Source organism: Quercus robur, chromosome 6 (assembly GCF_932294415.1).
Source record: "Quercus robur chromosome 6, dhQueRobu3.1, whole genome shotgun sequence".
In the NCBI taxonomy this organism is placed as follows: domain Eukaryota; kingdom Viridiplantae; phylum Streptophyta; class Magnoliopsida; order Fagales; family Fagaceae; genus Quercus; species Quercus robur.
Window position 1 is genome coordinate 2732098 of NC_065539.1, and position 26787 is coordinate 2758884.

The following is a 26787-nucleotide window of genomic DNA, read 5'->3' on the forward strand; positions in this document are numbered from 1 at the left end:
TCCAACATCTCATACAAAACTTGGGACTTCATAGCAGTTAACTTGAGAAACATCCTGAAAAGGGAGACAAGCTGATAATGCTGTCTATTAAACCAACATTCTCATTGATTGCACGAGGGACTCACTGTCTTCATGACTTCATCTGATATGTATTCCAGTGCTTCCATTTCACAAAGAGAGACAAACTTGAGAAATGGGAGTTGATTTAATGGTGGGAGGTGCTGCAATCTCCTATTTCTACATATTTGAAAATTAACAAGGTTAGTGATAGAAGAGACCCAACTTGGAATTCTCACACCCATATAGAAAGACAACCTCAACGCTTTAAGATTAGGATGTGGCTGGAGTCCTTTTAGTGACTCCTCGTATAACACTTGGATTTTATAGCAGTTAACTTGTGTTGAGCCTTATCCTTGGATTCCCCAAATAAGGTTTCATTCTCATAGTTCCTGTACTGTTTGAGCCTTGTAATCTGTATTTCTTCCTCTGCTATGCTCAGTCTGTCCCATGGTATAGGTTAGAGATCCTTTCCCTTCCTTGCTTGGGCAACTGAAGTATTAGATACCATGGTAAGCTGCCTATATTCAAAGATCTATGAGTTCATAATATGTCAAAGCCAAGGGAATATTGATATTCAAAACCAAATCACAACCACTGATAGCTCCTTTCAATAAATAAATGAAAAATAAAAACACTGACAGCTGCTAGCTATTAAAAGAGAGAGAAGGGGAACCCAAGTCATCAACCATGTCATATTAATCAAGAATTCAAGACCCAATTCTCCACCATCTCTACCCAGTCTTCGAATTCATTATCGAAATCTTCTATTTTCTTCTCCTACGCCATGTAATTGAACCCAAGTGCCTCGTATGACATGCACTTTTGCATATAATTTGTACAATTCTAATTATTGTCAACTAGGAAATTTTAAATCATGTAAAGAACCAAACAAAAAAGAAAAATTTGAGTGCCCCATTAAAATTTTTTTTAAAAAAATAGCATTGGTAACATTCTAACCAATAGAATCTATGAACGAAAACAAATAAATAATCAGAATAAATAAATAAATAAATAAGCGAGCAAACAACTACACAGGAAAGACAAATAATTCGGGAAAAAAATTTATAGAAATGAACTTTTCATATATATATATATATATATATATATAAATAGAAACGAACTTTTCATGTTTGGACTATTATGCATATCAGATAATTTACTGGAAATAAAAAATTTCTCCCACCGAAGACAAAACATATTATGCATGAAAAATAATAATAATAATAATAATAATAATAATAATAATAATAATAATTAAAAAAAAATCAATTAGCTTCTTCTAAAAAATAAAATCAATTAGCTATTTTTTTTTTAAAAAAAAAACCCAAAATTATTTGCAAAAACCGGAAAAATTGGAAATCCAACAATACAAGCCCAAGATCAAAATTCAGTCCAAATTGATCAGGACCAATTAAACTCAAACCAATTGACATCGTTCAATTGTCTGGTCATTTTTTTTAGGCTTTTCATAGACCGAACAGATTTTTTTTTTTTTTTTTTTGAGAATCCACCGAACAGATAAATTTGGTCACAAAAAAAAAAAAAAATGCAAAAATTGGATTAGACCAGACCATTTTCACCCTTACCAAAAACTATATTTTTTAATAAATACGATACAAATAAGCTTATCAAATGTAGTTGTGATGAATATCTTGAAAACTTTTCAATGTCACCCTATAGTCCTTACCATATGATATCCCTTTTTCATCAAAAAAAGGATATCCCTTTATTTCCTATTTGTAGAAACATTTTTCAAATGACCACTAGTGTTATACAAGGCTCAAGAAGTGCTAGCGTACTACCTTGTTACACTTATATAGTTGGGTCCGGTATTATCTATTTTTGAAAATATTTTTTCGGAAATTGAAAAATTATTTTTCAATTTCCGAGAAAATGTTTTTAAAAATGGATGGCTTAATATGTGCCTTTAGGGCATACATTAGCAAAATCTTTTATAGTTTATTATAAGGAAAAGTTTAGAACCACAGTTTTCACAATTTTTTACTACAATTGTAATATGACAGAATGTGATTAATGAAGAAAAAGTGATAATTAACTACTCACAATCTGCCACATCAGAGTTGAGGCACAAAATTTGTAGAATAATTTGTGGTTCTAGAGTTACTCGTATTACGAGGACTGCTCTAATTGAAAGTTCTAAAGAATATTCCATGGTGTGAAAAAACCCATTATATTTTTAGATTTTGATTACAAATGATTATGTTGTTTTTTAATTTTATACAAGGAGGATGTGGCTGAGTATTGCACCAGTGTTAGAGGATTAGTGCTAAGGTTGCTAGAGGCCATATCAGAGAGCTTGGGCCTAGAAAGAGACAGCATTGAAAAGGCTTTAGGCAAGCAGGGTCAACATATGGCATTGAATTATTATCCACCTTGTCCACAGTCAGAGCTTACTTATGGGTTGCCTGGTCATACTGATCCTAACTTAATCACAATTCTTCTTCAAGATGATGTGCCTGGATTGCAGGTCTTAAGAAATGGCAAATGGATTGCTATCAATCCTATTCCCAATACCTTCATTGTCAACATTGGTGACCAAATGCAGGTACAATTACACCCCTAGCTACTTTTTAATACCGTTGTTATTATTTTATTACATGTTTGGTTGAACTTATTTTTATCTCGAAAAAAAAAAAAAATTTAAAGTATCAATTTTTTCGAAGGATATTTTTATATAATAAACAAGATAAACTAATATGCGTCATACCCTAAAAGGATTAAATTATTCAATTTATAATTGAGGTTTCTTTTAATTGCTTATACAATAAACTTGATCTTTTCTTTGCTTCAAGTACTTAGCAATGATTAATACAAGAGTGTGCTTCATCGAGCTATTGTGAACTGCAACAAAGAGCAAATATCAATCCCAACATTCTACTATCCATCAAATGATGCTCTAATAGGACCTACTAAGGATCTTATAGACGATACTCACCCTGCAATTTATAGAAATTTTACATATGCAGAATACTATGAGAAATTCTGGAGCAAAGGACTTGCAACTGAATGTTGTTTAGACATGTTCAAAACATCTAGTGCTTGACCTATAATGTACAATTCCTAGAACATGCTTGTCCTGTTAAAATGGTGATTTAGTTACTTAAATTTATCATTTCTTATTAGTTTCAAAATCTTAAAATATGAAGTAATATATCATGTCATTGGTCTGATCTTTTGATCTTTAGATAAAGTTGTAATGGCTCTCAAAAATGAATAAATTCCCTCTATCTTTCGTCTATTTGTTTGTTCAGTTTTAAAAGGTTGATCTTAAGTTCAGTTTTTAAACAATTTATATTTCTAGTGCAAATCTACTAAATTGTACCTATGATGCTTCTGACTTATTAGTTCAACAAAGTTAAAATATCCGAGTCATTGACTAAAAGCTGAACTAATAACCAATATATCATGAGTTAGTGCTTAAACCTAACCTTTTTTCACACCTTACTAAGATAGCAAGTTGTAATTGGAGTAAGGTTATTCTAATATTGATTTCTCATAAGGTTATCAATAACATCATTTTTATTATGCACCAAGTCAAATTAACACCTGTGAAAAACTTTGTATCCTTGGACTTTTTGATATGTTATTCAATTGATTGTGATTTTCTTTTTCAATTCGCCATCCAATAAGCCTTATCACCACATATTTTAATTATTTTTGAAGATTAAAAAAGAACCTGGCGCAAATCAAGCTGCCCAAAGACAGCAGAAGGGGTCAGAGCTGTGACTTTTTGAACACCAAGTTCTGATTTCATGCTTATTAATTGACAAAGTTGCAGTGGTCTGGTCAGCTACCTAGCATACTCAACCTGGTTCATCAATTTCTGTTTGACACCAAATCCACATCATGAGCTCCAAGGAAAGCCAGATTGGGGCATTCACCAATGGAGAGGACAGTCTTTCCCAGTATGCAATGCAACTGGCCACTGCATCAGTGTTGCCCATGGTATTGAAAGCAGCAATAGAGCTTGGTGTGCTTGAGATTTTGGATAGAGCTGGTCCTGGAGCACTTCTTTCTACTTCCCAAATAGCATCCCAGCTACCCACTCACAGCAATCAAGACAAGTCTTTGCTTCTTGACTGTATGCTCAAGCTTCTTGCTAGCCACTCTATACTCACTTGTTCTATTGCCACCCCTCAGCATGATGGCCAAGTTTCCAGGCTTTATGGTCTGGCACCTGTTTCCAAATACTTCATCAAAGAGAAGGATGAATTTGGAGGATCACTTGCACCCTTCTTAGATTTGTTCCAGGACAAAGTCACGATGAATATCTGGTATTACTAGCTAACAAAATTCTAAAACTTTCCTTAATATCATCATTTAGTAACATTTTCTATTTAGTACTTTGACTTTTACAGTTTTACTTCAATAATCAAGTTAGTCTCTAAGAAATTATTTTTGTCAATTTAGCCCATTTTATCAAAGTAAGTGAATATGGTCGTTTTTGTCCAAATCAGCTAGTAAATGAAATCATTTGTATATATACATAATAATACTCATCAAACAACAAGACCTATTATAATTTATATGGAGCATCTCATAAATGTTGACATTTAAAAATTAAATAAAAATAATGTTTAAACAGAGTTGTTTGTTAACAAATTTGGACAGAAAGATCAATTGATTCATTTTCACAAGGTGGGAAACTAAATTGATATAAATTTGACAATTGAAAATAGAAGTCTGAATTTTAGAAATTTTAATGATAGGAATCACAAAAGGTGCTTAACAAAAGCTAGAACTTTCTTTATTATCATCATCCTACTATCTTCTTCTTCTTTTTTCCCCTTCTGTAAGAAGTTTAATGTTAAGTATCACAACAGGTACCATTTGAAAGATGCAATTTTGGAAGGAGGAATTCCATTTTCCAGGGCTTATGGGATGGAAGCAAATGAGTACGCTAGGAAGGATGACAAATTCCGTGAAATTTTCATGGGCTCAATGAAAGATTTGAACCCATTAATTATGAAGAAGATTCTTGAGAAATACAAGGGCTTTGAAGGTCTGAAATTGCTGGTGGATGTAGGAGGTGGTGATGGCACTCTCCTTAACATGATCATCTCCAAGTACCCTACCATTAAGGGTGTCAACTTTGACTTGGCCTCTGTTATAGAAAAGTTACCCTCCTATCCTGGTATGAATTTCAATACTTGGGTTTCATCAATTAACCATTTCTAACTTAATAGGAAAAATACTATTCTTGTCTTGTGTCATGCATTGATTCAAACCAAACCTAAAGTGGATTAGTATTGAATTCATGGTGTTCAAGATCTATATTCAATGAGTGACCTGCAGATGCTCCTACTTCATGCTAGGGCTAGCCCAAGACAAGACTTGTTCCATTTTAATACTAAGGGGTCAGTCATGTTAGGCTCAACCTTAAGTTAACATGAAAAAATAAAATGAATTTGAAGTGGGACACTCAATTGTATCAAAGGGGAGTCACTAGTATGGCATTTGATAAATCTTGCTCTCAAATTAATTTACTTTTATATTTTGCTGTGTAAATTCTTGGGAGGTTTATTGTTGCAGGTATCGAGCACATTGTGGGAGACATGTTTGTAAGTATTCCAAAAGGAGATGCCATTTTTATTAAGGTAGGTTCATTACAATTGAACCCAACAAATATTATCTATATCCCTCTCTAACACACCGATTAATGAAGATTGTATTTCCCCCATAAGTACTAATTAATGATGTATAACTATAAACCGAGTTCTAAGAGTTGGTCTTTGGAATTCCCATGGTACTACAGAGTACAACAAAGATAGATTAGTGATTTGTTGGTTGTACATTCCGGACATTTTTCAACTGACATCGTGATTTGTATGACACAGTGGGTACTCCATCATTGGGACGAGAAACAATGCTTAAAGGTATTAAAAAATTGCTATGAAGCACTACCAGACCAGGGAAAAGTGATAGTAGTAGATATGGTGATTCCAGAAGCCCCTGCAACTACTGGTGATGATAAAAGCTTGTTTCAGTTATATTCGTTCCTGATGAATACAAACCCTAAGAGAAAGGAGAGGACAGAAAGAGAATTTGAAAGATTGGCAAAAGATGCAGGATTTTCGGGTATTCAAGTGGCATGTTGTGCTTATAATTTTTCGGTTGTGGAATTCTACAAAAATATGTAACATATAGTAATCAAATGTTCTACAATTGCATCAGCAGACATCAATAAAATGTTCCCTAAAACATGTACAGTATGAATGATAAAAATGCATAGAACCTCTGTGGACTTTTTGTTAGAGGCAAAAGCAGCAGGATTTTAGGGTATTAAAGTGGCATGTTGTACTTATAATTTTCATTTCCGGAGTTCTACAATAATATGTAACATTTAGTCATGACACGTTCTATAATTGCAGCAATAGACATCAGTAAAAATAAAATGTTCTCTAAAGCAAGTACCACACCAATGATAAAAATGCAGATCAAACCTCTGCTGAGACTCTGCTCATCATGCCACTACACACTACACCAGGAACACTCCCCCCAAAACATAACACTGCCCACTCCAGACTCCAGACATCTGCATCACGTTCCAGATTCACGATCTATCACTCCAAATTGCATAATGGCAATGGAGCCAGTACCTATGACCGTTGGAAGAGCTTGTATGAAAGTTTTTTGTTTATAACTTAGCTTATATTTGAAAATTATATATCTATCCTGTAATAAATTAAACCCTAACCCTATTTCCGTTCCAGGGCGTTTTTACACACTTGGTGTTGGTTTGGGTTATACAATGAAATTAGCGTTAGATGGCTATCACTAGTTCCGAAATTCATGGCAAGTTCTATTGAGGTTTTTTTTTTTTTTTGACATGATGCTAATCAATGTTGCTTCTTGGCCACTCAGGTCTTCTGGGGGAGAATTTTCAGTCACCAACTCATCATTCACAAGCCGAGTATGTCTGCTTTTTGATGCTTTCACCCATTACTTAATACACGATTCATATAGATAAACTTCATTTGAACTTGATGATATGTGTTTATACATATAGCATGTTCGATGATTATTTATTCAATATGGTGCTAATATGTTTGCTTCTTGATTATTGATGCTAGTCCTTGTTGCATCTTGGTCCTTCAGGTATGCTAGACGTGTTATTGAAAAAGAAATTTCTAAGTCACCAACGCATCCACAAACCAAGACTACCGAGTATGTCTGGTCTTTCATCTGAACTTGATTTATGTCATGTATGTATACATGTACTAACTTATGGACCCTTATTTTTTATTTTATTTTTTTAACTATTATCTACTTATAGTATGTTTGATAATTATTGATACGATATGGTGCCAATATAGTAAGTCTAGTTCTCACTTAAATTAGTCACACCTCTGTCTTGATTTCTCATCTATATATCTTTTTTTTTGGGAATTCTACATTGTGATTATTTTTTTGGATTTCATTTCTTATGAATTTATTTATTTATTTTTAAAAATTTTAAAAGGTAAGCAAAATTTTGTTGACTTAAGAAAGAGAAGAAGAAACACCATCCAGCACTGAAGGTGTATTTAAATCAATAAAGAGTACAACAATCTGGGAAAAAAATGACCACTTATAATATGCTATAATGTGAAAACAAGTGCGTCTTGAAAATTTCTGGATATTTCATCAAACTTAATGGCCTTGGTTCTCTGAAAGCAACCAATGAAAAACCTGTTAAGTTCTAAAAAATTATTGAACATTTAGAGAGGATGGCTCCAGGGTTTCTCTTAATCTATCGGCTTTTACGATCCATATCTATGAGAGGAAAGGATTTTATGCCGTTGGTTTTTATTTTGGAAGGGAGACCGGTTGGTGGTTGGTAAAAACACCATCCAGCACTGAAGGTGTATTTAAATCAACAAAGAGTACAACAATCTGGGAAAAAAATGACCACTTATAATATGCTAAAATGTGAAAACAAGTGCGTCTTGAAAATTTCTGGATATTTCATCAAACTTAATGGCCTTGGTTCTCTGAAAGCAACCAATGAAAAACCTGTTAAGTTCTAAAAAATTATTGAACATTTAGAGAGGATGGCTCCAGGGTTTCTCTTAATCTATCGGCTTTTACGATCCATATCTATGAGAGGAAAGGATTTTATGCCGTTGGTTTTTATTTTGGAAGGGAGACCGGTTGGTGGTTGGTAAAAACTTTGAGGAGGTGATTTACAACAAGCAACAATGGCAGTTTGTGAGAGCAGTAAGGGAGGGAAGCAAAGCAAAGCTTATACATTTCAAAGATGCTCAACTACTTTTTAGCAGAGTGATAATACCAACAAGTCAACAGGGGACTGGGTATGGGTTTGGAACGAATTACGGCAAATCCTTGTGCCAGCGAACCAAGTGACAACCATATGGTTCACACCAGTGTAGATGCTGTAAACCAAAACCTAAAGACTGAAAGGAGGGAGGCAGGAAGCTGCCATACCCACTTGTAGTGGAACTGTCTACACTTGCGTTGGAGGGGATGAACAACACTCCATATCCAGGGACAATCCACTGTCTTGAATCTTACCCAGTGACCAATGTCTATTGCATCACCGGCAATGCAATTGCTTGGCTATTGCAATTGCGTGATGTGAGGAAGCTTGTGCTTCCCGTGGCTTGCTGTTGTGGGCTAGCGGTGTTGCCAGAGGCACCCACTCTTCCTTAGTGGACTGAAAATCCACTAGAAAGAGACATTATAAGGTGGTGATGTGCCAGTAGGACAGGTGGCAGGGGTAGGATGTAGAGAGCTTTATTGATACTGAGAGATCTTGGCATCCATAGATTTAGGCTTAGCCTTAGCGGATCGATTTGATGATGCCCCTTTGTGGGTTGAACCATTGGCAATAGTGGAAGTTGTAAGCAAAGAACTATCAATAGTCGGAGGGTTTGTTAGAGTCATGAATCTAAACACCATATTATGGAATGTGAGGGGGTTGAATGACTACTTTAAAAGGATGAGAGAATGGAACTTGCTCAAGAGGTGGAAGGTTGACATAGCATGTTTACAGGAAACTAAATTCGAATTCATAACTAGAGTGATGATTAGGAGTTACCGAGGTGGTCTTCATGTAGATTGGCTTTTCTTGGGATCTGTTGGGGGCCTTGGGGCATTCAATGGTACCTGTTGATGTGGGACAAAAGAAAATGTATAATATTAACACTATTAGACGGTTGGTTGTGAACGGGGAAGAGTCAACTAACCAAAACAGTGATTAATCTGAAAATAGTCAAATTCTACCGACTTTTTAAAACAGAGTACTCTTAGGAAGGATCCGATACAGCCTATTTTTGTTGAAAATTGAAAAATAAAAATTGAAAATTAAAAATTAAAAATATTGTAGTAAAATAATTTTTAAATATGTGAATAGTATCGTAGGATCTATTTTTAATATTATTTTTTAATAAAATGATTAGAGTTCCATGAACAGTATATTAACCGTATATAAACAGTATTTAACAGTGCTAGTTGTCCCCTAATGCTGAAACAAGTGAAAAAAAAAAAAAAGTGTGAAACCACTGAATCAGAAACGCAAACACAAACCCAAGTAGAAATAATTTCTACCCAAACACACCTAAGTGTTAGCCAATTTCCTTTACATAAATACAATATCTTCCACCTCGGCCAACCACTTTTCCATCTTCCTAATAATACTTGTCCAAATTTCCTTGGATTTAAATCTTGAACTCAGAGGTAGTTCTAGATTATTTTTAATTTTTTTTGGATAAGTTAGGTTTTAGATATTTCATAGGCAACAGGGAAACCTTACATTCTAGAATACACGCAAGAGCTTCCACATTTGGTACCAACTCAGATTCTCCTAAATCATTTTTTTAGTCTTGAAACTGCCTCAAAGCGTTAGTAGCACACATCTCAAATTAGGGAGTTGTTCTTGATCACCAACAAATAAAGTAATAAAATTTACTTATCAAAATAATAATAATAATAATAATAAAGTAATAGAATTGGAGCCTTATAAATAGGCATGGTTGGGACATTATTTATGTGGGTTAAAATTTGGGGTTTTACACAATGTATTTTCATTTCTAAATTTCTTTTTCCTATAAAAATAAATAAATAGGCATGGTTGCAAAATAATTTGGTGGCTTTGGCCCAAGATTCCTCCTATACGGGGCGGAAGAAGACTCTTAGAGGAATATGAAGTGGATTTCTTTGAAGAATAGTTTGAGTGTTTGTCAGTTTTGTGTAAGCGAGTTGTTGGGTGTATTGAAGCTCTTTTTATTGATAAGTAATAAATTTTATTGAATTTATAGAAACGTGTCAAGTACACAGGGTAGACTAGATGAAAACCATGGCTAAGGTCTAAGAGCACCATAATCCATAAAATCTAATAAATTAGAGAAAGAATATGTTCTTGTGGCTAGCATCCACTCGAATAACATTATGAACACTTGGAGCTTTACACCTTTCGCCTTTCAAAAGTTCTAACATTCCTTTCATGCCAAAGACACCACATCAAACAATGAGCAATAGCCTTCAAGATTGTACTGTTCCTGTCCAAAGACACCACATCAAACAATGAGCAATAGCCTTCAAGATTGTACTGTTCCTGTGTCTTCCAAAATGGCCTTGCCAACAAGCTAGTAGGTCCAAAACTCCTTTAGCAAAGTCATATCCCACAATTCTCTAGCAACTAGACTATGCAGGAGTAGATGATTAATTGTCTTCCCATTCTTCTTTTACATACAACACCACTAATCAATATTATAAACCTTTTCTTGAGATTATCAATAGTTGAAGATTTTCCCTAATGATGCAGTCCAAAGGTTTGTGATTTTATGTGTATGAGGTTTGTGAGTTAGTTTGTGTTTGTCAGAGAGCTTGTTTATGTTTGTGAGATTTATTTGAGTGTTGCTTGTGTGAGTTTGTGATTTTGGCTATGTGTGGTTGTAATCCATATCACTGATAGTAAATTTTGGTTGGCGTTGCTTTTGGATGTAGGGTTGAAGTTGACCAAACTACGTTAAATATTTTTGTCTAGTGTGAATGTTTTATTTTATTTTTCTATATGAATATGCTTCCGCCGCTAGCCCCTAGTCACATGTTACAAGGAAGATAAAGAAAATATTTTCGTATAAATTTCAATGATGTATTTATTCCTTTATTTATTTTAATTTTTTAATTCCTCTTCTTTTGTAAAATAGCTTTTGCTGTTTTTGTTGTTTTTTTTTCCAACTTAAAAAAAAAATCCTTAAGTGATATGGCTTTGGGATAAGCATGTTGGATAATTATTGTAATGACTCCAATATTGTTGAATATTGCTTATTTAGGTATTCTGCAACAAAGCATGTTCCTCCAGAACTAAGGTATGTCTAGTTCTTCACTTAAACCCTAAACTAACCATATCTATCTTTTTCTTCTTCTACTAGCTTGGTAGTCCCAATTTCACTTCTATAAAATTTAAAAAGTCACGTAATGATAAAAGCTCTGAATAAACTATAAATTTTGAATGTATATGAATGAATGAAATCTTATTTTATTTTACAAACTGCAACTTGATGGGCCTTTGCAAATTATAGGTTGACATCAATAAGCAAAATAAAGGTAGTTTGGCCTATTAAAATATGTGTGACCTTTGTTGTTATGTTTATTTTGATTGAAATATATTTTCTTTTGCCGATGACCAATTTTTTTTTGAAATCATAAGAGTCTAAGGTCATGTCCAACCTTGAGCTGATGTTAGCATTTTATGCGACTGTTATAATGTTTATTTTGTATTTAACCAATTGTATGGTCAATGTTCAAAATGCACACTGGTTAGTAGAGTTGTATCTATGTTTATAGGCCAAGAACCTTGAAACTTAATTGGCATCTCTTAGTATTTCTAATGTAAACGTTTAGGGTTCAATTGTTACATTAAAAAAAATATAGGAAAGGTTTTCTACCATTCACCTTTTCTAGACCATGCAAAGTAGGACTTTTGTGCATTGATACTCAATTATATTCTTAAATTTTTTTTTTCCCTTTTTTAAATATCTTTTGCCCCCCGTCTTAGTGTGTCCTGCTGCTAGTGTACTTGGGTAGGACTTTTGTGCATTGGGTACTCAATTATGTTCTTTATTTTTTATTTTTTGGGTATCCCCCCACCCCCACTGACCACTGTCCTAGTGTGTCCTGCTTATAATGTACTTGGGTAGCACTTTTTCTGATTTTAACGAAATTAATATAAATAAATATATATATATATATATAATTATTTGGATTTTATTGTTAATATTATATATTTTGTAATTAAATTGATGTGTGTATTTTAATCATCCTTTGTAAGTTTTTCTCTTTGAACGAATACTTTTACGTAACAATAAATAAATAAATAAAAATTTTGTGCATCGTTTGTTTGGGGCCCAAACAATACATGAGTACAATATAAAAAAAAAAAAAAAACAGTCAAGTTTTAGATTTTTATAAAATCAGACACCAAACCAGCCCAAAACTTGGTGCTTTGGAATTAACATCAATTATGTGAATGCTTCATAATTTAGGTTCCATCTAGCTAGATTGTAGTGGGTCTTTTTTCCTCTGGTGTTGGATATACAGTGAGAGAAGCCTATTTCTCCTTAAGGAATTATGAGAGCCTAGTCAATTGCTATTGAGTTTTTTATTTATTTCTTATTATGGCATTAAAATGGCATTTTCCTTAATGGACACGTTCAAATCTTTATTATGTATTTATTTATTTAATTTTTAACCTAGTTATGTTTAATAAGTATTAAAGCTTATCAGATGGTACTTTCTTTTTTTTTTTTTTTTTGTGGTGAAATTATATTTTTCCATCCTAAACTGTACCCCATTTACATTTTCCCTCTAAACTTCAAATATGCACAATTGGCCCCCTAAACTAAAACCCGTGTAACATTTTACCCCCACCAGTCACTTTCTTAATTAAGTGTCTGGTTGCAAGAGATTATTTTTGCCAATTTATTTTGTTATTCAGCTTATGTTTACTACTATTCATGGGTCTCCCTGCACTTTTTGGTACTATTTATGGGTCATACTATACTATTTCAGTTAACTTTTACATTTATCTACAGTACTTTCAGCAAAAAGTTTTCAGTTTCAACAAAATAAGTGGATCCTAAACAGACACGAAGTCTAACAGAATGTAACATTAAAGGACCAATTTACTCTCTACCATCTGTTTTGGAGGGAGGGTTAAGTTGGTCTTTTAATGTTGAATTCCATTAGACTGAACTCCAAAATAGATGGTAAGGGGGTTGTTTTTGATGCTATCCACAGAAAATAAAAGTGTTGTCATCAACAAATAAAGTAATAGAATTTGCTTTATCTGTTTTTCTTACTTATAAAAAACAAAAAAAAAAAAACAAATAAAGTAATAGAATTTACTTATCAAAAAAAATTTAAAATAATAAAGTAATAGAATTGGAGCCTTATAAATAGGCATGGTTGCAAAAAATTATGGTGGCTTTGGCCCAAGATTCCTCCCATATGGGGTGGAAGAAGACTCTTAGAGGAATATGAAGTGGGTTTCTTTGAAGAGTAGTTTAAGTGTTTGTCTGTTTTGTGTGAGAGAGTTGTTGGGGTGTATTAAGGCTCTTTTTATTGATAAGTAATAAATTTTATTGAATTTATAGAAATGCGTCAAGTACACAGGGTAGACTAAGTGAAAACCATGGCTAAGGTCTAAGAGCACCATTATCCATAAAATCTAATAAATTAGAGAAAGAATATGTTCTTGTGGCTAGCATCCACTCGAATGACATTATGAACACTTGGAGCTTCAAATCCACAATAGTCTGTTAACTTTGTTCACACCTTTCACCTTTCAAAAGTTCTAACATTCCTTTCATGCCAAAGACACCACATCAAACAATGAGCAATAGCCTTCTAAATTGCACTGTTCCTGTGTCTTCCAAAATAGCCTTGCCAACAAGCTAGTAGGTCCAAAACTCCTTTAGCAAAGTCATATCCCACAATTCTCTAGCAACTGGACAATGCTGAAGTAAATGATTAACTACCTTCCCATTCTTCTTTTACATACCACACCACTAATCGATATTATAAACCTCTTCCTAAGGTAATCAATAGTTGAAGATTTTCCCTAATGATGCAGTCCAAAGGTTTGTGATTTTATGTGAATGAGGTTTGTGAATTAGTTTGTGTTTGTCAGAGGACTTGTTTATGTTTGTGAGATTTATTTGAGTGTTGTTTGTGTGAGTTTGTGATTTTGGTTGTATGTGGTTGTAATCTATATCACTGATAGTAGATTATGATCATTGCTTTTGGACGTAGGGTTGAAGTTGACCAAACCACGTTAAATATTTTTGTCTAGTGTGGATGATTTATTTTATTTTTCTATATGAATATGCTTATGCTAGCCCCTAGTCGCATGTTACAAGGAAGATAAAGAAAAAAATTTCGTAGAAATTTCAATGATGTATTTATTCCTTTATTTATTTTATTTTTTTATTCCTTTATTTGTTTTAATTTATTTATTCCTCTCTTTTTTTGTGGTAAAATAGCTTTAGCTGTTGGTTTTTTTTTTTTTTTTTTTTTTCCAACTTAAATTAAAAAAAAAAAAAAAAAAAAAAGTGATATGGCTTTGGGATATGCATGTTGGATAATTATTGTAATGACGCTAATATTGTTGAATATTGCTTATTTAGGTATTCTGCAACAAAGGATGTTCCTCCAAAACTAAGGTATGCCTAGTTCTTCAGCTAAACCCTAAACTAACCATATCTATCTTTTTCTTCTTCTACTAGCTTTTTAGTCCCAATTTCACTTCTATAAAGTTTAAAAAGTCACGTAATGATAAAAGCTCTAAATAAACTATAAATTTTGAATGTATATGAACGAATGAAATCTTATTTTATTTTACAAACTGCAACTTGATGGGCCTTTGCAAATTATAGTTTGACATCAATAAGCAAAAGAAAGGTAGTTTGGCCTATTAAAATATGTGTGACCTTTGTTGTTATGTTTATTTTGATCGAAATATATTTTCTTTTGCCGGTGACCAATTTTTTTCCGAAATCGTAAGAGTCTTAAGGTCATGTCCAACCTTGAGCTAATGTTAGCAATTCATGCGACTTTTATAATGTTTATTTTGTATTTAACCAATTGTATGGTCAATGTTCAAAATGTGCACTGGCTAGTAGAGTTGTATCTATATTTATAGGCCAAGAAACTTGTAGTTCAATTGGCACCTCTTATTATTTCTAATGTAGACGTCTAGGGTTCAATTGTCACTTTTAAAAAAATGTAGGGAAGGTTTTCTACCATTCATCTCTTCCGGACCATGCAAAGTAGGACTTTTGTGCATTGGGTACTCAATTATATATATATATATTCCTTTTGTGGATATCTTTTGCCCCCTGTTCTAGTGTGTCCTGCTGCTAAAAAACTTGGGTAGGACTTTTGTGCTTTGGGTACTCGATTATATTCTTTAACGTTTTTCTTATTTCCTTTTGGATATCTTCCCCATTCCCACCCCCCCCCCCCCCCACCCCTTGTCCTAGTGTGTCCTGATGTACTTGGGTAGCACTTTTTCTGATTTTAACGAAATTATATATATATATATATATATATGTATAATTATAATTATTTGGATTTTGTTGTTATTATTATGAATTTTGTAATTAAATTGATGTATGTATTTTAATCATCCTTTTTAAGTTTCTCTTTGAACAAATACTTTTATGTAATAATTATAAATAAATAAAACCTTGTGCATCGTCTGTTTGGGGCCCAAACAATACATGAGTATTGTAGGGACACGATTCTCAAGCGGCCCAACAACGATGATGGGCTCGCCCACAGAAAATCCCTTACAATAACATTTGTAGAGAGTGGGCTTGAAAGGCCAGCGTTGGGTCACAGGGCGCTAGTTCAGGCCGGACTTTAGATGAACCAAGACAAGAAGAGGCTTTAGTCTGGATATTCAGGCCTTACACCTTTGTAACTTGAGGGATTTGGCTTCTCGGATCATGTCCGAGGAGCACTAAAGTTTTCTCCAGTCACCCGGCGGTGGGTTTTCCGGGGTGATACGCATATACTAGCTGGGCATTTTCCTTCCTGAAGTTTTTCTCAGGAAGTCAGATGGGAGACCCCCTCCTAATTAGTTTGCCTTTCCTTTTATACTAGCCTACGTTTGTTGTCCCTCGTCCACGTGTAGGGTCGATCTTTCCAGGACAGATATCTGTCCCATCAATCTAATCCCGAAATTGTTGGAGATGATCAATAAAGCCTAAGAATCCGGCTCTGTTAGGTGCAGTGTCATATCAGTGAAGGGTATTAAGGACAACTTCCCTAAGATATTTTCTAATCTTTCAAGTTAGCTTGTATTCCACTCTAATCCATGAGACTTTGGGTCTGCCGAGGACTAAGCTGTCCTCGGCTGTAATTTCAGGCCACTTTGGGCTTCCTTTAGTTTGGGGCCTGTGGACTCCCCATAAGCGAGCGAGCCGGGCCCCTAAACTATTGGGCCCCACATTAGCCCCTCAAAACCCTGCTGTCCAACGTCTTGGTTGGAAAGGTGGGTTTTGGTAATACCGAGCCTTTATTGCGGCTCATTTAATTCAGCCCTTGACCAACGTGGGCGACTCTTCACCTTCCCGAGGAATGCGCCGGTCTGCAGGACGTTTCCCTCAATTTACGCGTGATGCGTTTATGCCGTTTGGTTATCCGAAGCGTGCCTTTAATGTCTTCCTTTTACGAGACCTCCCAGATCTAACGGTTACTGATGGCGTGAGGAACGAAACGGATGTACATTGATCTGCAGATTTCCTTGGGGATTAGAACGTGTTACGCACCCTCGTCTTCCTCCCCTATATAAAGAGAGAGGACAAACAGTGATTCTCTCATATTCGAACCCTTCAGGCTCTTCCTCGAGTTCACTTCTTTCTTCTGGTTATACCCTATCCAATAATATATCCACCATAGCAGTCAGCCATGAATAAACCCTTCCTTTCCCAGAAACGCCATGTCCTAACAAAGTTTGAGATGGCTCGGTCGGGGCAAGGATGGCGGAGACTCAAGATTTGCCTCCCTCCTCTTTTAGCCAAAATCCGAAGCAGGGACTCGTCACATCCCACTTCCGGTGTGACTGAGTCGAAAACCTTCCTTGTCATCTCCATCCGCTCTCTCATGAGCATACCTAATATGGCTCCCATTTTCCCTCTTTTGCTCCTTTCTTTTTCTTTTCATTTCTTCCCTCTTCTTCTCCTCCTTCCTACTCATGTCTTCCATCTTCTTTTTCCACTGCACTCCTCAGCGACAAGAGCTTGCTGAAGTGCTTCCATGTGTTCCAATTCTTCTTCCTTCTCCTTCATCTTTTCTATATAAGGTTCTTCTCCTGATATGAGCAGTACTGAGGCAGAGATTTTAGAGAGACTTTGAAGGCGAGTTTAAAGGATAAGTATTACGGATGTTATTACTGCTTCGGCAGTTCATTTTTTGTATAGGCTTGCTTAAGCCCTTCTTTGTACGTTGTAATAATTTTTTATATTAATAAAAGTTACTGTTATTCTATTTCGCATGTTCTATTTATATGTTTTAATAAATTTGCAAGTTCTGCTCGGCACAGTAGTATAGCATTTGAACCAATAACAACTAAGGCCAAAATACTTGCTAATAAAAAGACGCCATAATAACTTTAACAAAATTATTATTGGACATAACAATCCGACCAGTGAGGAACGAGATTTACCTTAAATTTAGTTGAGATGGGGACTAAGTGTTCGATAAGGTGTAAGAAGTAGGTATCCGAGGACATGTCACCTTCCCAATGAACAATTTCCTTAGGCTAACGATCATCAGTTCGTTTCGCCATCTTATTAACACACTGGCCTTAACTTTTTCCCATATTTGAGCCGAGAAACTTCTCCATCCGAGCAGTTGATTTCCCAAAAGGCCTGAGTCCGAGGACTTCGCAAAGCCTGGGTTTTATTTAAAACTTACGCTTTTTCTTTTATGTACTTGGCTTCCCTATAGACTTGAGTCCGAGGACCATGCAAGCCCTAGGTTCCGTCCAAAACTTTTATGTCCTTGGTTTCCCCATAGGCTTGAGTCCGAGGATCATACAAGTCCCAGGTTCTGTCCAAGACTTTTATGTCCTTGGTTTCCCCATAGGCTTGAGTCCGAGGATCATACAAGTCCTAGGTTCTGTCCAAAACTCTTCGAGTTCAGATTCTCCCTTTCATCAGGCATTTTATAAGGCGCCGAGCAGGGGTTGTCCTCGGCAACGGCTATTGCTCGGCGTGGGCCACAGTACCTGGGCCCTCACGCAAAGAGGGCCTGGGCCGCGAATCCACTTAGCCCATGAATTAAGAGATATTTCTGCAACCTCTGGCCACGCGGTACTCTCTGATGTCACAATGACCGAGGTGCGCCTTTACGAGGCTTCTTTAATCTTGTGGTTGCGGTTGATGTTGGAAGTTGAGCCAGAACTGTTTTGTCTGTAGCGTACCTTGGGATGCTACGTGAGTTGACTGCCACCCCCTTATCTTTTCAAATAAACAGGAGGGGGAGAAAGTTGCTTTATATACGCACAACTCCTTCAGTTTTCTCCCATATCATAACTCCCACTTCCGGAGCTCTCCTCCCTTAACATAACATGTCTAAGGCAAGGGTTGGGAAGAAAGAACTCTCTCCGCCGCAGAAGCACCGTGTCCTCATGAGACTCAAAGTAGTAAGGTATGGGCACAGGAAGCATAAGTTCAGGAGAACACTCCATTTCGACCGAGGGGGAAGGGGATCTCTCCCTCTTTTAGTCAAAATCCGAAGCAGGTTCTGTCCATGCCAGAATTTTGGTGTGGCAGAAGAAAGATTTTCCGCCATCAGCGCCTCTGCTTTGCGGCAGGCGTATATTTAGAGAAAGCCCCTCAACCTCCAACTCCCTGCACCTTTCCTTCAACGGTGTCAGGCTCAAGTTGGGTTTCTTTTGCTGTTTGAGTTGTGGGCATGTGAAAGCATTGAGGAAGAACAAGGTCTTGGAGCTGTAGCCAACCTCTCCTCTGACCTACTTCCTCAGCTTCATTTTATTCTCTTGTATCTTCCTTTCTTTTCGGTTATATAATGAGCTTTGACGCAAACTGATTCCAGCTTTTCATTGTACGCTGTACTATTTCTTTGTTTTAGTGATAATGGAAATTTCTTTACTTGTTTTGGATACTGTTCCTTTGACTACACTACTTTGTGAGTGAGTGTGCCCCATGCGTGTGTTTCTTTCAGAATATTTAGAGCAAAATAGCTTGAAACATAATCTAACTAACTCCAATTTATAAATACTACCAGGCATTATATCGACAATTCATAGTAAATCAAACTTAGGAAACTAACCGGGATAACAGTTGAATATTCTGTGATTAGCGCATGAACACCGTCCAAGGCTGATAATCTCTAAATAATCCATCCGAGCAATCGACTGGGAAGTAGGGAACTCCGATGGTGCTTTTCTGTACTTGGTTTCCCCATAGGCTTGGGTCCGAGGACCATGCAGTGCCTTGGTTCTGTCCAAAACTTGTAAGATCTCTTGTTTGTACTTGGTTTCCCCATAGGGACTTGGGTCCGAGGACCATGCAAGGCCTCGGTTCTGTCCAAAACTTGTAAGATCTCTTGTTTGTACTTGGTTTCCCCATAGGCTTGGGTCCGAGGACCATGCAAGGCCTCGGTTCTGTCCAAAACTTGTAAGATCTCTTGTTTGTACTTGGTTTCCCCATAGGCTTGGGTCCGAGGACCATGCAAGGCCTTGGTTCTGTCCAAAACTTGTAAGATCTCTTGTTTGTACTTGGTTTCCCCATAGGCTTGGGTCCGAGGACCATGCAAGGCCTCGATTCTGTCCAAAACTTGTAAGATCTCTTGTTTGTACTTGGTTTCCCCATAGGCTTGGGTCCGAGGACCATGCAAGGCCTCGATTCTGTCCAAAACTTGTAAGATCTCTTGTTTGTACTTGGTTTCCCCATAGGCTTGGGTCCGAGGACCATGCAAGGCCTCGGTTCTGTCCAAAACTTGTAAGATCTCTTGTTTGTACTTGGTTTCCCCATAGGCTTGGGTCCGAGGACCATGCAAGGCCTCGGTTCTGTCCAAAACTTGTAAGATCTCTTCTTTGTACTTGGTTTCCCCATAGGCTTGGGTCCGAGGACCATGCAAGGCCTCGGTTCTGTCCAAAACTTGTAAGATCTCTTGTTTGTACTTGGTTTCCCCATAGGCTTGGGTCCGAGGACCATGCAAGGCCTTGGTTCTGTCCAAAACTTGTAAGATCTTTTGTTTGTACTTGGTTTCCCCATAGGCTTGGGTCCGAGGACCATGCAAGGCCTCGGTTCTGTCCAAAACTTGTAAGATCTCTTGTTTGTACTTGGTTTCCCCATAGGCTTGGGTCCAAGGACCATGCAAGGCCTTGGTTCTGTCCAAAACTTGTAAGATTTCTTGTTTGTGCTTTTTTCTCTATACTTATTTATTTTTCGAAGGTCAGCCCCTAGGCCAGGGAGGGGAGAGTTGGCTTGAGGCTAGAAGCCCCCAGAGCTGCCCGCGCCGTTAGCGGTGCAAGGCGCAGCCCCTAGCAGAAGCTTATGGCGGAGCAACAACTGCACGTCGCCGGAGATGGAAAAGACTCGTGAATCTCTGCTTGCTAGAGAGCTGACTTATGCGCTACCCGCGCCAACGTGCAAGCCTCCCCACAGGCGGCGCCAATTGTAGGGACACGATTCTCAAGCGGCCCAACAACGATGATGGGCTCGCCCACAGAAAATCCCTTACAATAACATTTGTAGAGAGTGGGCTTGAAAGGCCAGCGTTGGGTCACAGGGCGCTAGTTCAGGCCGGACTTTAGATGAACCAAGACAAGAAGAGGCTTTAGTCTGGATATTCAGGCCTTACACCTTTGTAACTTGAGGGATTTGGCTTCTCGGATCATGTCCGAGGAGCACTAAAGTTTTCTCCGGTCACCCGGCGGTGGGTTTTCCGGGGTGATACGCATATACTAGCCAGGCATTTTCCTTCCTGAAGTTTTTCTCAGGAAGTCAGATGGGAGACCCCCTCCTAATTAGTTTGCCTTTCCTTTTATACTAGCCTACGTTTGTTGTCCCTCGTCCACGTGTAGGGTCGATCTTTCCAGGACAGATATCTGTCCCATCAATCTAATCCCGAAATTGTTGGAGATGATCAATAAAGCCTAAGAATCCGGCTCTGTTAGGTACAGTGTCATATCAGTGAAGGGTATTAAGGACAACTTCCCTAAGATATTTTCTGATCTTTCAAGTTAGCTTGTATTCCACTCTAATCCATGAGACTTTGGGTCTGCCGAGGACTAAGCTGTCCTCGGCTGTAACTTCGGGCCACTTTGGGCTTCCTTTAGTTTGGGGCCTGTGGACTCCCCATAAGCGAGCGAGCCGGGCCCCTAAACTATTGGGCCCCACAAGTATGATATTAGAAAAAAACTGTCAAGTTTTAGATTTTTATAAAACTAAAACTTGTGTGATATGTGAGTTTGTGATTTTGGTTGTGTGTGGTTGTAACCCATATCACTGATAGTAGATTTTGGTTGGCGTTGCTTTTGGACGTAGGGTTGAAGTTGACCAAACTACGTTAAATATTTTTGTCTGGCGTGGATGCTTTATTTTATTTTTCTGTATGAATATGCTTCCACTTGCCCCTAGTCACATGTTACAAGGAAAATAAAGAAAATATTTTTGTAGAAATTTCAATGATGTATTTATTCCTTTATTCATTTTAATTTTTTTATTCCTCTTCTTTTGTAAAATAGCTTTTGCTGTTGTTGTTTTTGATTCCAAATTTAAAAAATAATAATAATAAAATAAAATAATAATAAAATAAAAAATTCCTTAAGTGATATGGCTTTGGGATAGGCATGTTGGATAATTATTGGAATGACGCTAATATTGTTGAATATTGCTTATTTAGGTATTCTGCAACAAAGGATGCTCCTCCAGAACTAAGGTATGTCTAGTTCTTCACTTAAACCCGTATCTATCTTTGTCTTCTTCTACTAGCTTGGTAGTCCCAATTTCACTTCTATAAAGTCTAAAAGGTCACATGTTGATAAACGCTCTGAATAAACTATAAATTTTGAATGTATATGAACGAATGAAATCTAATTTTATTTTACAAACTGCAGCTTGATGGGCCTTTGCAACTTACAGGTTGACATTAATAAGCAAAAGAAAGGTAGTTTGGCCTATTAAAATATGTGTGACCTTTGTTGTTATGTTTATTTTGATTGAAATATATTTTCCTTTGTTGATGACCTTTTTTTTTTTTTGAAATCGTAAGAGTCTATGGGTCCGTTTGGATTGAGCTTATTTTTGCTGAAACTGAAAACTGAAACTGAAAACACTGTAGCAAAATAATTTTTAAATGTGTGAATAGTGCTGTGGGACCCATTTTTAATGAAAAAGTTGATAAAAAGTAGAGTTTGTGGGACCCGTGAACAGTGCACAAATGCACTGTTCATAGCTGACCGGGTCAATAGTTGCGGCTGGGGAGAAAAAAAAAAAAAAAAAAAAGAAGGAAACGCGGACGCAAAACGCAGATGGGCTATCCAAACTGCACCTATAAGGTCGTTTCCAACCATGAGCTGATGTTAGCACACTGGTTAATAGAGTTTTATCTATATTTATAGACCAAGAACCTTGTAGCTCAATTAGCACTTCTTGGTATTTCTAATTTAAATGTATAGGGTTCAATTGTCATTTAAAAAAAAAATGTAGGGAAAGTTTTCTACCATTCATCTCTTCCAGACCATGCAAAGCAGGACTTTTGTGCATTGGGTACTCAATTTTATTCTTAATTTTTTTTTTCCTTTTTTGGATATCTTTTTCCCCCGTCCTAGTGTGTCCTGCTGCTAGTGCACTTGGGTAGGACTTTTGTGCATTGCGTACTCAATTATATTCTTTAATTTTTTCTTTTTGGATATCTTCCCCCCCCCCCCCCCCCACCCCCCCTCCTTCCAATCCCAATGTGTCTTGCTGCTAATGTATTTGGGTAGCACTTTTCTGATTTTAATGAAATTATATATATATATATATATATAATTATTTGGATTTTGTTGTTAATATTATGTATTTTGTAATTAAATTGATCTGTGTATTTTAATCATCCTTTGTAAGTTTTTCTCTTTGAAAGAATACTTTTATGTAATAATAATAAATAATAAAACAACCTTGTGCATCGTCTGTTTTGGGCCCAAACAATACATGAGTACGATATCAGAAAAAAACAGTCAAGTTTTAGATTTTTATAAATTCAGACACCAAACCAGCCCAAAACTTGGTGCTTTGAAATGAAATTCTTTGAAATTAACATCAATTATGTGAATGTTTCATATTAGGTTCCATCTAGCTAGATTGTAGTGGGTCTTTTTTCCTTTGGTGTTGGATATACAGTGAGAGAAGCCTATTTCTCCTTAATGAATTACGAGAGCCTTGTCAATTGCTATTGGGTTTTTTTTTTTTTTTTTCTTGTTATGGTATTAAAATAGCATTTTCCGTAATGAATATGTTCAAATCTTTATTATGAATTTATTTATTAAATTTTTAACCTAGTTTGTTTAATAAGTATTAAAGTATATCACATGGTATTTTTTTGGGAGAAAAAAAAAAAAAAAAAAAAAAACTATTCCACCCTAAACTTACCCCAATTACACTTATCCCCCTAAACTTCAAGAATGCATGATCGGCCCCCTAAACTAAAGCCCATGTAACATTTTACCCCCTCTAGATCACTTTCTCAATTAAGAGTGTGTTTGGCAGGAGCTTATAAACTCAACTTTTAGCTTTTATATACAGTTTTTAAAATCTCACTTTTTCCCTCATTTTTTTACATTTTCAATTTTTTTTTAAGGTACAAGCATACTTTAGCGCACTTTCAACAAAAAATTTTCAGTTTCAACTAAATAAATTGTTCCCAAACGGACCCTAAGTCTAATGGAATGTAGCATTAAAGGACCAATTTACTCTCTACTGTCTGTTTTGGAGGAAGGGTTAAGTTGGTCTTTTAATGTTGAATTCCATTAGACTTTAAAATAGATGGTAAGGGGTTAAGTGTCACAAAGTTATAACTTTGGGGGGTAAATCATGCATTTTGATGGTTCATGGGGCAAAGTGTAAAATGGGGTATAGTTAGGATGGAAAAATGTCATTTTTTCCCTTTTCTTTTAGCGTATTACATGGTGACTCTACATTTTTTTTTTTTTTGGTCTTGGAATGATCTTTATATGTTTCTGGAATTTCAATGTACATTTTATGTAGATATTTTTTATGTGATATAGCATGAAAGGTTCTCATCTATATGCAGCAATAAAGATTATAATTGGGTATATAAACTAGTGCTTAGTTTGTATATGCTTCTATTCAAATGCTGGTTTGAATATTTCATATACATATGATACTTTTATATGCTGTTTTGAGACATTTTATCCCTTCCAAGTATTAGAATGATTCTCTTTCTGAATTTTGCTTGGCCCTTACCAAAATATAATTATTTGAAACATTCCTTTATGATGCAATATAAGATTTTTTTTTGAGCTTGACTGTTATGAATTCTATGATGATAGGATTCTAGGAAAGAAAAAACTCATACTTTCTCATTGACTAGTTTAACTGTATATACTTGTTGCAATTTGAGAGAGATTTTTATATAAATAAGAACATTCTATAATTTAGGCATTACCAGATACCCATGTAATTTACATTAGTTGATATTTAAAATGCTAACGAGCTCTAGTTCAAATGTTTCTAGCCCTCTTGTGAAAGCAAGGTAAAATGTGAGATGATTGGTTCAAGACATATCAGTTGCATATGTAAATTTCTAAAAGCAATAATAGATCAAATAAAACATTCCTAGACTAAGTTAACTGCACATGCAAATTTAGGGTGAATAATTTGTATTTGTCTTCCCCCCCACCCCCCCATATCGCAGTTTTATGTGTTCATGCTTACATGCATGTTGAAACTCCCAAGTTGTTATCTGTGTTAATATTGTTAGTTTAATTTCTAATACTACAATCATGCCCAACTATTATATCTTTATACTGCACACTTTCTTGAACTTGGTGATTTTGCTGGAAGGATATGTGATTATGGAATGAAGGATACATGATTATGGAATTTGCATCTGTTTATGCCTTTTCGGGCTATTGATATTCATTGGCTTTGTTCTGCATTGAACAAATATAGTTGTTTCTATTATTATTTTCATTCTATGAAAAAACATTTATTGAACAGGTTGGCTAGAATCCATAAGTTTATTGTCAAGAACGGAGAGGCAGCAAAATCTAAGACTTTGGGGGAGTTGGCTGAGGACCTTAGGTAAGTCTTACAATTTAAATAAATCTATTACATTACATATGTATATTGAAAGACACATTAGTAGCACTAGGTTCTGCCCAGAAGAATCTCCAAACTTGATTTGTATAAGCCAAATATAATGTACTTGTAGGGCTCTAGAAATTTTTCCTCAAACAAATAAAGTTAAAATCAAACTCTCTTTAATTAGGTGTGGTGGTTCATAAAATTTTATTGGATTTTCAAAGATGTGCTACAGTCGATTTGACTTTTTTTGGGTTGCTTTCATAGCAGGTGTTTGTTGCACAACAAAAGCTTAAAAGCATAACTGACTCATGTCTAGTTTTTTTATGGGTTTCACACTTGGGGCAATGAATCGATCAAACTTTTGGACTAAAAAGTGAAATATTTGTTATTTTTTGTTGTTCTTGTGTTAATATATATATTTATATATATATATATATATGTATGTATGTATGTATGTATGTATGCATGTATATTTTTTAATGATTTCCCATTTTCCTTTTGGCCTAGGGCTTGGGGAATTGGAGGTATTTGGAGCGAATTGGCAGAAGCAAAAGGAAATAAAGTTGTGAAGAAAGATTAATGTGAAATTAGAATATTCATGTTTCCCGCTTGTTAACCAACTATTAACTTTTTGCCTATGATAGCTACTTCAAGACAAAACCTGATCTTACCTTACAACTAGTATTATACCTTAGTGATGTAAGCCTTAATTAAAGATTACATGTAGATAAATCAAAACTAAATTAATATTTAGTGGGTAGTTGGAAACTTTAATAGCGTTTTACCTAAAATAAATTAACTATTTTATTAGTGAGTCAAATGACCAAAAAAAAAAAAATTATGTGGGTATTGGGAGGATTTATTCCTTGATTTTGGAGGATTAGTGTTAGAAGAAAGAATGCTATGCAGCTGTAAGGAGTTTTTGAAAGATGTACCCAGATGTAGTTTTGCGTTAGATATGGCAAGCTTGATGAGGTAGTTTGGAAGAGATATTAAGATTAAATAGTTTAGAACTTGGAATGTAAGAATTAGAAGTAGGTCCTAACAACCACGCTATCCGTGTTTATAGTTTGACTTTAATATTTTGGAGTTATATTGTTAGTCTTATTGATTTTTAAGTTAGCAATCTTAATTAGGTGGTCTTTGAAGGACACTGTATCAAAGAGGCTGTACTGGGGTGGCTGTTAGCATTTTTCTCTGTTTGTAATGTGTTTGCTCTTCGATATAATGTCTGAATTATCAACAACAAAAAAAATATTAGTAGTTGAACTGGATCATGACGAACAATGCTAATCTGCTTTCATGCAATTACTACTTTTTATTTTGAATGATTATTGTTGATTGCACATCACTACTCTCTATTTTATATGTTTGAATATGTTATAATTGGGGAGTTCATCCATGGTGCTTGTTG

The 26787-nt window shown here is 35.6% G+C and overlaps 2 protein-coding genes and 1 pseudogene across 9 annotated transcripts in view; 2 read left to right on the forward strand and 1 right to left on the reverse strand.

Annotated features, from left to right (window-relative positions):
• The first annotated feature begins 193 nt into the window (after positions 1-193).
• LOC126689591 (protein DMR6-LIKE OXYGENASE 2-like) lies at positions 194-3124 on the forward strand (annotated as a pseudogene).
• Positions 3125-3705: 581 nt separating this feature from the next.
• Positions 3706-26147, forward strand: LOC126690587 (caffeic acid 3-O-methyltransferase-like). 8 transcript variants are annotated; one of them, XM_050385795.1, is made up of 11 exons: positions 3706-4355; positions 4905-5215; positions 5614-5678; positions 5919-6159; positions 6946-6994; positions 7180-7248; positions 11358-11393; positions 14712-14747; positions 21967-22002; positions 25287-25370; positions 25881-26147. In XM_050385795.1, exons 1-11 carry the CDS (start codon positions 3928-3930, stop codon positions 25951-25953), a joined length of 1428 nt encoding a protein of 475 aa, XP_050241752.1. In that variant the 5' UTR covers positions 3706-3927; the 3' UTR covers positions 25954-26147. The 8 variants fall into 8 exon arrangements, with proteins under 8 accessions (XP_050241752.1, XP_050241759.1, XP_050241754.1 ...); XM_050385797.1 differs by lacking the exon at positions 21967-22002 and having other exon boundaries at positions 3707-4355; XM_050385798.1 differs by lacking the exon at positions 11358-11393 and having other exon boundaries at positions 3707-4355.
• The window catches only part of LOC126690589 (thiosulfate sulfurtransferase 18), a 35170-nt gene continuing 17504 nt past the window's right edge, over positions 9122-26787 (reverse strand). Inside the window, exon 6 of the mRNA XM_050385808.1 lies at positions 9122-9189. Coding sequence (XP_050241765.1) covers positions 9133-9189 — 57 coding nt within the window. The 3' untranslated portion in view covers positions 9122-9132. The remainder of the gene's footprint in view (positions 9190-26787) is intronic.

Excerpts from the sequence above, each read along its gene's own strand:
- LOC126690587 (XM_050385795.1), top strand. The coding sequence starts at position 3,928 with ATGAGCTCCAAGGAAAGCCAGATTGGGGCATTCACCAATGGAGAGGAC. Across the intron at positions 6,995-7,179 it reads ACTCATCATTCACAAGCCGA|GTATGCTAGACGTGTTATTG; the intron begins GTATGTCTGCTT and ends TTGGTCCTTCAG. Across the intron at positions 11,394-14,711 it reads CATGTTCCTCCAGAACTAAG|GTATTCTGCAACAAAGGATG; the intron begins GTATGTCTAGTT and ends TTGCTTATTTAG.